General features: G+C 40.8%; 1 protein-coding gene across 1 annotated transcript in view; it reads left to right on the top strand.

The window, feature by feature from the left end:
• Positions 1-731: 731 nt before the first annotated feature.
• LOC109884527 (dendritic cell-specific transmembrane protein) overlaps positions 732-11,981 on the top strand; it is a 37,776-nt gene continuing 26,526 nt past the window's right edge. The window contains exons 1-4 of the mRNA XM_020476491.2: positions 732-1,307; positions 4,990-5,662; positions 6,112-6,230; positions 6,636-6,849. Coding sequence (XP_020332080.1) covers positions 937-1,307; positions 4,990-5,662; positions 6,112-6,230; positions 6,636-6,849 — 1,377 coding nt within the window. The 5' untranslated portion in view covers positions 732-936. The remainder of the gene's footprint in view (positions 1,308-4,989; positions 5,663-6,111; positions 6,231-6,635; positions 6,850-11,981) is intronic.

Raw genomic sequence — 11,981 nt, 5'->3', positions numbered from 1 at the left:
CGATTACCAATACATACTGACCAGCTCCAATAGAAAAACGCGTGCTATATGGCAGACCAATCTAAACTCATCTCTCGGCATGTCCAGCCCATTCATTATCTCAGCCAATCATGGCTAGCTGGAAGGTTTCTCCCTTTCTCTGTGGCTAAACCAACTAGGGTTGTAATTTAACACTTTTATTCGTATTTACAAATGGCATACAAGTTTGATATTAAGGCACATGAAAGTTCACGTGTTTGAGAAGGCATTTCTGCCCAAAAATGCATCTTGATTAAAAAAATATTTAGTAAGTTCAAACAGCTCTCCTGTGAAGCCGTGACTTGTGACATTCACCTAGTTTCCTGAATCGGGTCACATATGCTATATGGAATTAGGTAAATGCCACAATATATATTTTTAATTGTTTCTTGTTTTGAGACAAATTACATTGATATCCTACTTTTTGTGTTTCTTTGTGAACTAGCCTGTATATAATTAGATGACAGGTTGTTGTCAATAGACACTACAGAAGGAATGATAGAAGTTGATTTGTCATACAAATAAGGAAGTGGTATTTCCCTAGCTAAGTTATCAGTTGTCAAGACATGCTTTCCTCTGCATGTCTTGAAGTTGGAACCAAACCAAGACATCCTCCCACAAACCATTACAGCAATACACAACAGACCATTACACACATCATTACAGGACATGACATTTCAAAACCTGCTTCTATGATTAGATTAGTGCAATTATGGTTAGGGGATTCACAAACTGTTCCTTTAAACAAGAGACACAGTGAAGCAGTCTGCAGTCATAGAAAGGGTTAGGGTTAGTCAGACAGTCAAAGAGAGTGAAGAGGGGCGTGCCACTAGATATTATTTCACTTATTTCTCCATATTATTTTACTCTTCATTTTGGACCTGTTCTCCAAACCCTCAACCTGCTCCTCCTACTACAATGCCATCCCAACTTGAGAGGCTGGCTCTGTTCCGGGTCTGGTCCATGATGGTCCTGCTCTACACCTCGGACCACAGGAAGGGCTGGAGACATATCCTCCTCCACTTCCTCAGCTGCTTGACCCTGAGCCTGGCCTTGGGAGGGGCCCTCCTACTGGGCCTCTACTTCTCTCTGAACTACAGGCTAGTGGTGTGTGGAGTCACCTCAGGCTGCTGCTCACTCCTGTTAACAGCTGTCCTGTTCTGCTCCAAGAGAGTCCGCTGCTTCTCCTTGCTGTTTCTTATCTCCTGCACTATGAAGCAGGGCAGGAACCTGCTTCTGACGGCAGGCACTGGGCTGGTGATCCTCTGGAATGTCCAGAACACCTTAAGGTGGGTTAGGGTAAGGGGTTAGGCTTAGAGTAAGGGTTAGGTTTAGACTCTTAGAAATATGGCTACGGTTAGTGTACAAATTGTTCCCTTGGGTACGAAAATATCAAAATACTGTACATGTCATGTACATTCAGAGGTCAAATTCAAACAAAATAACATTTTACTTGTCACATGCGCTGAATACATCAGGTGTAGACCTAACCATGAAATGCTTACTTACAAGCCCTAAACCAACAATGCAGATATAAAAAAGTTTTAAAAATATTTACTAAATAAACTAAAGTGAAAAATTCTAGTAACACAATAAAATAACAATAATGAGGCTATATACAGGGGGTACCAGTACAGAGTCAATGTTAGGTTAGTCGGGGTAATTTGTACATGTTGGTGGAGGTAAAATGTAGTCAAAGTCATTTTTTAAATCAGCAGATGTCACAAAGTGCTTGTAAAGAAACCCAGCCTAAAACCCCAAAGAGCAAGCAATGCAGATGTAGACACACATCTAAGCTTATTCATCACAAAACCATTTGATGTTGCCAATTATTTTAATGATTATTTCATTGGCAAAGTGGGCAAACTTAGGAAGGAAATGTCCATGACAAACAGTGAGAAATTATATTCATGCATAAAAAAATGATGAAAGAAAAACAGTGCAAGTTTGAATTTTGTAAAGTTGGTTTGGGAGAGGTGGAAAAATTACTGTTAATAAATCCAGTTGATCCTACCCATCCCGGATCCGGGAGCGTGACTACAGGCTCAGCTCATTACCATAACGCAAAATGCGAAAAAATATTCTTAGAAATATTTAACCTCCACACCTATACAAGTCCAATAGCTCAAATGAAAGATAAACACCTTGTTCATCTACCCAGCAAGTCAGATTTCTAAAATGTTTTACGGCGAAAACACACCACACATTTATATTAGACCACCACCGAAACAAAAGACAGGATTAAAAAATAAATAATTCACTAACCTTTTGAAATTCTTCATCAGATGACAGTAATAGGACATGTTATACAGTACATTTTTTTTCTCAATAATATGCTATTTATATCCATAAATCTCTGTTTACAATGACGACATTGTTGAAAAATGCTACTCAAATGTCCGGAGAAATTATGATAGCTCCGACAGATAACGTCAGATAACAAGCAATACACATGACTAAATATACATGTTCTACATATAGTTACAAAGACACACTTCTTCTTAATGCAACCGCTGTGTTACATTTATTTTTAACGTTACAGAATTCGTTCACTAGGCTATAATATGAGGCGGCGCTCAGATATTAGCTGTATGTCTCCTCTACGTTTGGAGAGCACAGAAACCCAAAATGAACCACATAAATATTCCCTTACCTTTGATGTTCTTCGATCAGAAGACGTGGAAGGAGTTATACTTACCAAATACATCGTTTGGTTTCAAGTTGTGTGTCTCTGTATTAGCATATGCCAACAGCTTCAGCTGAAATGCACCCAAAATGACTTCTGGTCCCGCACTCTTGCGCATCAAAACTTCAAAATTACATATTATATGTCGACTAAACTGGTCAAACTAAGTGCAGAATCGAGCTTTAGGATGTTTTAATCGTGTAAAACAAAGATCAGCGCGAACAGACAAACCGAAGTCAATTGGTGCTTTATGGAAAAAAAGACAGAGGCGCGCAATAGAGTGCATGTATATTCGTGTGACCCGAGTGTTTTAGCCCGCCAAAGGACGGGGCGCGCTAGATTCTCACAAAGAACGCGTCATCTATCAAAAAGGACAAACCTCCTTGCATTGACAACTTTGATAGAAAGCTACGGAGGATGATAGCTGACTCCATAGCCACTCCTATCTGTCATATCTTTTTTAATTATCTGAGCCTAGTAATTCCGCTTCCCAAGAGTGGTAAAGTGACCTTTACTGGTTCTAACAGCAGACCTATAAAACTTGCTGCCAGCTCTTAGCAAACTGTTGGAAAAAATTGTGTTTGAGCAAATACAGTGCTATTTCTCTGTAAACAAATTAACAACAGACTTTCAGCATGCTTATAGAGAAGGGCACTCAACATGTACTGCACTGACACAAATGACTGATGATTTGTTGAAAGAAATTGATAATAAGAAGATTGTGGGAGCTGTACTGTTAGATTTTAGTGCAGGCTTTTATATTATTGATCAGAACCTGTTGTTGAAAAAACTTAAGTGCTATGGCTTTTCAACCTCTGCCATATTGTGGATTTAGAGCCATCTATCGAACTCAAAGTGTTTTCTTTAATGGAAGCTTCTCTAATGTCAAACATGTAAAGTGTGGTGTACTGCAGGGCAGCTCTCTAGAATCTCTACTCTTTTCTATTTTCACCAATGACCTGCCACTGTCATTAAACAAAGCTTGTGTGTTCATGAATGCTGATGACTCAACCATATACACATCAGCAATCACAGCTAATGAAGTTACTGAAACCCTTAACAATGAGTTGCAGTCTGTTTTGGAATGGGTGGCCAGTAATAAACTGCTCCTGAACATCTCTAAAACTAAGAGCATTGTATTTGGTACAAATCATTCCCTAAGTGCTAGACCTCAGCTGAATCTGGTAATGAATGGTGTGGCTGTTGAACAAGTTGAGGAGACTAAATTACTTGGCGTTACCTTAGATTGTAAACTGTCATGGTCAAACATAAAGATTCAATGGTTGCAAAGATGAGGAGAGGTCTGGCCGTAATAAATAGATGCTCTGCTTTTTTGACACCACTCTCCAAAAAGCCAGTTCTGCAGGCTCTAGTTGTGTAATCTTGAATATTGTCCAGTCGTGTGGGTCAGTGCTGCAAGGAAAGATCTAGTTAAGCTGCATTTGCTCTTAATTGTAATCAGAGGGCTGATATAAATACTATGCATGCCAGTCTTTCTAGGCCAAGAGTTGAGGCGAGACTTACTGCATCACTTCTTTTGATAAAATCCCTAATTGTTAGCATAGTCAACTTACACACAGCTCTGACACACACACTTATCCCACCAGATATGCCACCAGTGGTCTTTTCATAGTCCCCAAATCCAGAACAAATTCAAGAAAGCATACAGTATTATATAGAGCCATTATTGCATGGAACTTCCTTCCATCTCATATTGCTCAAATAAACAGCAAACCTGGTTTCAAAAAACAGATAAAGCAACACCTCACGGCCCAACAACTCTCTCCTATTTGATCCAGATAGTTTTTGTGTATGCATGGACATGTAGGCTATGTGTGCCTTTTTAAAAATCTATGTAGTTCTGTCCTTGAGCTATTCTCGTCTGATGATGTTCTGTATTTTTTCATTCTGTATTATGTTTCATGTTTTGTGTGGACCCCAGGAAGAGTAGCTGCTGCTTTTGCAACAGCTAATGGAGATCCTAATAAAATACCAATTGTAAATAAGAATTTGTTCTTAACTGATTACCTAGTGAAAGGAAGGTTAAACTAAAAACAACTTAGTGGCGTTCTTTGTTGTAGAGCTATGAAAGTTATTTATTTAGATCCACGTGGTTAAGACGAGTCGAGTTAAACTCTGCAAATATTTTCAAAAACATCTGTCAAATAATTTGCATTCAGGGAAATCTGGTCACAAACAGCGCAAGGATAAGAAACATTTTAATACCATCTGTAAAAAAAATGTATCCATTTAGTAATCAATTTATTCATCCATTCATTCACCAGAAACCTCAGAGAAGTGTCCAGCAGTCTGGTGTGTAACATGGAGAAGAAGAGAGTGTTGTTGGACGTCAGTCCAATAAATAACTATGTCAATCTGCTGAGGTGGGTGGGCGAGAAGCTCAACAAGTTCATAGACTTTGGAGTTGTCAAGTACGAGTCATCATTCACCGTCGGACACAGCGTTGAGTCCAACGATCTGACGGTGAAACTTCAGGATGCTGTCCGGACACTGAACACAACAGAGAAGAGCGCTGAGGTGTGCATCGACCTGGTGATGGCTGTGTTCCAGAGAGGAGTCCCGGTACTAGGGGTCACCCTGGTCATCATCACCACTACCCTGTTCCTCAGAAAATACTTCTGCAACCTCAAGTACCAGAACACTTTCATCACCAGCAGGTTTATTAGATACGATGATCAACAGAGAGCTGAGGGGAAGCCCTACCTCCTCCCTCTGAGCCCAGAGGAGGCAGATCAGTTCCGCTCTATCCCCTCCGCCCGCTTCACACGGAGAGAGGGCTACACCATGCTCTGGTTCCTGGTTCCAGTGCTCACCCACCTCCCAACCTGGCTCTTATTCATCTCCCTGGACGCACTGCTCTACTGGCTTATTCTGATTATCAACAAACACCTTCTGGAACTGAAACCATTCAGCATTAACCTAAAGATGAGCCTAAACGTGAGTTGAACTGGAACCATTCAGCATTAACCTAAAGATAAACCTAAACGTTAGTCGCCATGCTTGGAGGTTCAGAAAACCATACAATGTCATGTCGGTACCGGTACCCCCTGTATATAGCCTCATTATTGTTATTTCACTGTGTTACTTTATATATATATATATATATTTATTTACTTTAGTTTATTAATTAAATATTTTCTTAACTATATTTTCTTAAAACTGCATTGTTGGTTGAGGGCATGTGACAAATACAATTGTATCACATTTTATTTGAAATGTTTGATTTTAATAGGATGATAGAACATCTTGGTAACACTTTAATGAGATACTCCTCCAGAGATGGTTTAAAACCTAACTTAATTCCAGCTCCAACCCTAACCCTAATGCTAGCTAAGTTAGGTCAAAGGCTGGCATCAATCTCTTTTTATCTCTTTCCCATTCATCAGGAAGACAACAGCATCGTGTTTATCCCTCTCCCAGGCAGAGTCATCATGGAGGATTTCTCCTACACCTTCACCCTCTTTCAGGAGGATTGCCTTCCCCAGCCCTCCCTGCTCCTCTCCAGGTCTGTGTTCGGCCTGCCTGTTATCTACGTGTCCTAGACCGATGGCGCCCGAGTGGTGCAGCGGTCTAAGGCACTGAATCTCAGTGCATCTCAGTGCAAGAGGCATCACTACAGTCCCTGGTTCAATTCCAGGCTGTATCACAACCAGCCATGATTGGAAGTCCCATAGGGAGGCACACAATTGGCCTAGCTTCGTCCAGGTTAGGGTTTGGCTGAGATAGGCCTTCATTGTAAATAAAAATGCGTTCTTAACTGACTTGCCTAGTTAAACTAATTTTAAAAAATAACATTGTATACATGTTCAATTAATACATTTCAATTATTAATAATGTAATAGATGTTTGCTTTCATTAAGATGCTACATATTTTTTTACCAAATTAAGTTTATGTAATATACGTCTCCAGGTCCCTGGTCCCACTGTCTGTTATCCTGGTTGTTCTACTGGTCCTAGACCTGCTGTCTGCCAAGATGGGTCAGTTCAAACTACTGGTCTCAGAACAGTTCTACCACGACAACGCAGACCAGAGGGTGCAGCAACTTCATGCCATGATCAGCCACAAAAGAGCCAAGACGAGGCCTCCAACTAAGAGGACTGCTCTGCTGAGACTGCTAAAACAAGTACGGGTTCTATCATATTAGCTTCCTATAGTCCTTAAACAAGTTCATCTGACTGTGGACCAAAATCCCAACATTTCCATTTCGTATAACTTAATATCATATTAGCTTCATGTAACATCTTATATTAGCTTCATATAACTTAAATGGATACGTTGGGATTTTGGCCCAGTCAGATGAACTTGTTTAAGGACTCTTGGAAGATTAGTCCAAGAGATCCAAATCAAATCAAAAATCAAATCAACTCGTGGGTAGCATTTTTATGTCTCTGCATGCAGTTTGAATGAAGTTGCTATCTAGCGTTAAAACAATGACTGGACGTCCATGGTCAAATCAAATCAAATTGTATTTGTCACATGCGCTGAATACAACAGGTGAACAACAGTGAAATGCTTACTTACAAGTCCTTAAACCAACAATGCAGTTTAAAGAAAATACCTAAAAAGAAAAGGAAAAAAGACAAAAATAATACAAAAATTACAATAATAAAAACAAATAAAAAATAAAATACTGAAAATAAATAACTAAATAAAAAAGTAAGAGATAAGAATAACAAATAGTAAAAGAGCAGCAGTACATCGCAATAGTGAGGCTATATACAGGGGGTACCGGTACAAATCAAATCAAAGTACACCTTACAGTCAAATGCTTACTTACAGGATCTAACCAACAGTGCAATTTTTAAGTAAAAAAAAGGTATTAGGTGAACAATAGATAAGTAAAGAAATAAAAACAACAGTAAAAAAGACTGGAAAATAACAGTAGAGAGGCTATATACAGTAGTGAGGCTATATACAGTAGCGAGGCTAAATACAGTAGCGAGGCTATATACAGACACCGGTTAGTCGGGCTGATTGAGGTAGTATGTACATGTAGGTATGGTTAAAGTGACTATGCATATATGATAAACAGAGCGTAGCAGTAGCGTAAAAGAGGGGTTGGTGGGTGGTGGGTGGTGGGTGGCTGGTGGCGGGACACAACGCAGACAGTCCAGGTAGCCAATGTGTGGGGGCACCGGTTAGTCGGGCTGATTGAGGTAGTATGTACATGAATGTATAGTTAAAGTGACTATGCATATATGATAAACAGAGAGTAGCAGCAGCATAAAGAAGAGGGGTTGGGGGGCACACAATGCAAATAGTCCGGGTAGCCATTTGATTTCCTGTTCAGGAGTCTTATGGCTTGGGGGGTAAAAACTGTTGGGAAGCCTTTTGGTCCTAGACTTGGCCCTCCGGTACCGCTTGCCATGTGGTAGTAGAGAGAATAGCCTATGACTGGTGTGGCTGGGATCATTGACAATTTTTAGGGCCTTCGTCTGACACCGCCTGGTGTAGAGGTCCTGGATGGCAGGCAGCTTAGCCCCAGTGATGTACTGGGCCATATGCACTACCCTCTGTAGGCCGAGCAGTGGCCGTACCAGGCAGTGCAAATAGTCTGGGTAGACATTTGATTACCTGTTCAGGAGTCTTATGGCTTGGGGGGTAAAAACTGTTAAGAAGCCTTTTTGTCCTAGACTTGGCACTCCGGTACCGCTTGCCATGCGGTAGTAGAGAGAACAATCTATGACTGGGGTGGCTGGGGTGGGGTGGATTTTTAGGGCCTTCCTCTGACACCGCCCTGTGTAGAGGTCCTGGATGGCAGGCAGCTAAGCCCCAGTGATGTACTGGGACGTAACACACTACCCTCTGTAGTGCCTTGCGGTCAGAGGCCGAGCAATTGCTGTACCAGGCAGTGATGCAACCAGGATGCTCTCGATGTTACAGCTGTAGAACCTTTTGAGGATCTCAGGACCAATGCCACATCTTTTTAGTTTCCTGAGGGGAATAGACTTTGTCGTGCCCTCTTCATGATTGCCTTGGTGTGTTTGGTTTCTAAGCTGGTCATGCACAGTACTGTGCAGCCGTCTTCATCGACCTGGCTAAGGCTTTCGACTCTGTCAATCTCCGCATTCTTATCGGCAGACTCAACAGCCCTGGTTTTTCAAATGACTGCCTTGCCTGGTCCACCAACTACTTCTCAGATAGAGTTCAGTGTGTTAAATCGGAGGGCCTGTTGTCCGGATCACTGGCAGTCTCTATGGGGTGCCACAGAGTTCAATTCTCGTTCCGACTCTTTTCTCTGTATATATCAATGATGTCGCTCTTACTGCTGGTGATTCTCTGATCCACCTCTACGCAGACAATACCATTCTGTATACTTCTTTTCCTTCTTTGGACACTGTGTTAACAAACCTCCAGATGAGCTTCAATGCCATACAACACTCTGTTGGTTCCACTTTTATGGGCTCCGTTATTTACTTAACAAGTAAGGAACACTCAAAATGTGCTTTTATAAATCATAACAATTTTATCCATATACAGCTGCAGACAGAAATCAAAGATCAAACATTAGACATACAACTGATGTCTCTCCTGTGTTCTGCCCCCAATAAAAGAGAGACAGGATCTGATCGCACAAGGTGCAATCTCCAAGATTGCACCTTGTGGTGTGATTTCCTCTGTCAACCCTGCATGTGTAGCTAAAATAACAAGTTATTCTTAACACAAGTTTTCTGAGAACCTGTCTCAGCGGTATGCAAATCTGCCCTTATTTCAGAGAAAAACAGACATTGTCTCTCTGTGTCTCGCTATCACCCTCAGTCCCTTTTCTCACCTTTTCTCACAGATGCGGGGCTGCGGGTTTTGGCAGAGAGCTAGACACAGAGAGGCCTAAATGTTCAGCTATACAGTGAGCATAAGTACAATGGCACATAAGCAAATTAATAACATAATCCATTTTAATCCTTTAACTCCTTCCGTGGCCTCCAAATGCTCTTAAATGCTAGTAAAACTAAAACTAAATGCATGCTCTTCAACCGATCACTGCCCACACCTGCCCTCCCGTCTAGCATCACTACTCTGGACGGTTCTGACTTAGAATATGTGGACAACTACAAATACCTAGGTGTCTGGTTAGACTGTAAATTCTCCTCAAGAGTCACATTAAGCATCTCCAATCCAAAATTAAATCTAGAATCGGCTTCCTGTTTCGCAACAAAGCCTCTTTCACTTAAGCTGCTAAACATACCCTCGTAAAACTGACTCTCGTACCGATCCTCGACTTCAGTGATGTCATTTGCAAAATAGCCTCCAACACTCTACTCAACAAATTGGATGCAGTCTATCACAGTGCCGTCCGTTTTGTCACCAAAGCCCCATATACTAACCACCACTGCGACATGTATGCTCTCGTTGGCTGGCCCTCGCTTCATATTCGTCGCTACACCTACTGGCTCCAGGTCATCTATAAGTCTTTGCTAGGTAAAGCCCCGCCTTATCTCAGCTCACTGGTCACCATAGCAACACCAACCCATAGCGCGCTCTCCAGCAGGTATATCTCACTGGTCATCCCCAAAGCCAATTCCTCCTTTGGACGCCTTTCCTTCCAGTTGACTGGAAGGAATTGCAAAAATCACTGAAGCTGGAGACTAATAGCTCCCTCACTAGCTTTAAGCATCATCTGTCAGAGCAGCTTACCGATCATTGCACCTGTGCACAGCCCATCTGTAAATAGCTCTAACCCAACTACCTCATCCCCAGTATCTTTACTTGCACATCATCATCTACACATTATCACTCCAGCGTTAATTAAAAATTGTAATTTATTTCGCCACTTTGGCCTATTTATTGCCTTAACTCTCTTATCTTACCTCATTTGCATTCGCTGTATATATACTTTTTCTTTTCTTTTTTTCTATTGTGTTATTGACTGTACATTTGTTTATTACATGTGTAACGCTGTGTTGTTTGTGTCGCACTGCTTTGCTTTATCTTGGCCAGGTCGCAGTTTTAAAATGAGAACTTGTTCTCAACTGGCCTACCTGGTTAAAAAGAAGGTGGGGAAAAATATATATAAAATTTATAGCATCATCATTTTAGCTTCATATAACTTCATATCATACGTGAATCACCACCTAGATTCAGTCCCAACATTTTAAAATCTGTTTTTTACATGGATAAAAGTAGACTCAGATCTACAAAATGGCATATCAAACATTGCATTTGAGGAAAAAATGGGAAAGTAATTCTGCTTTGAAAGTTGGTGAACTTGTATACTCACTTTTGAGAAAACCGTCTTTCAAAGTTTTGGTACTACTATTGGAGAGACCTTTTTTGTCTACACCCATTCAGCATTGTTCACACCCTCTTAAGCCTTAGCCCCACTCATCTCTTTAAGGGTTGATCTGTGCTTTCTGTACTAACTTGCCAGCTACTTCCAGACATTTAAGAGAGAGAGAGAGAGAACATCTCACTGAACATTACTCGCCCTATCAGAGCTGGTTAAGCTGTTATGTTATCCAGAGCATTGGTGACTGCAACTGTGCTGTCAGATTGTCCGTTACTAAATGCAGAGTGTTTCGCATTCAGAGCGCACACTCGACACCAATAAGTAGGGGTGATTTATTGCCAACATTTACTGACACTGGACATATTCAACGGGTGTTGAGCGTTAAAAAAATGCATTTGTTATTCTGCTCTCTGCCACACTAGGACGAGTGTCTTTTGTTAAGAAATGTAGCTGGATAGCTAGCTAGGTAAACAATGAAACCCAACGCATGACGTAACATTAGTTAGCGAGCCAGACAGCTAACGTTAGCTAGCTAGCTAACAGTACACTAACTTGAAATGAAAATAATTTGTCAAATTCATATATCTTCTTCATGTAACGTCACATCATATTAGAATCATAATGTAATATCCTATTTGTATTTATTATGGATCCCCAAGGGAGCAGCTACTCTTCCTGGGTTCCTCAGGTAGTTTACGACAGGTGCATTAGGGAATGTTATTCTCAGTTACAATTAAATACTAAAACTGTACTTAAGAAGCCTCTTAAGATGATACAATGTCAATCTCTCTTCCACTTTGAGCCATGAGAAATTGACATGCCAAATTCAAATAAATTACTATAAAAATCAAACTTTCATTAAATCACACATGCAAGATAGCAAAATAAAGCTACACTTGTTGTGAATCCAGCCAATATGTCAGATTTCAAAAAGGCTTTTCGGCGAAAGCAAACAATGCTATTATCTGAGGATAGCACCTCCGTAAACAGAGAGAAACCATTTTTCAACCAGTGTTTTTCTGGATCAA

This window comes from Oncorhynchus kisutch, linkage group LG17 (assembly GCF_002021735.2).
Source record: "Oncorhynchus kisutch isolate 150728-3 linkage group LG17, Okis_V2, whole genome shotgun sequence".
Taxonomy (NCBI): domain Eukaryota; kingdom Metazoa; phylum Chordata; class Actinopteri; order Salmoniformes; family Salmonidae; genus Oncorhynchus; species Oncorhynchus kisutch.
Note: the sequence above shows the minus strand (reverse complement) of the source record. Positions and strands in the feature narration are given on the sequence as shown.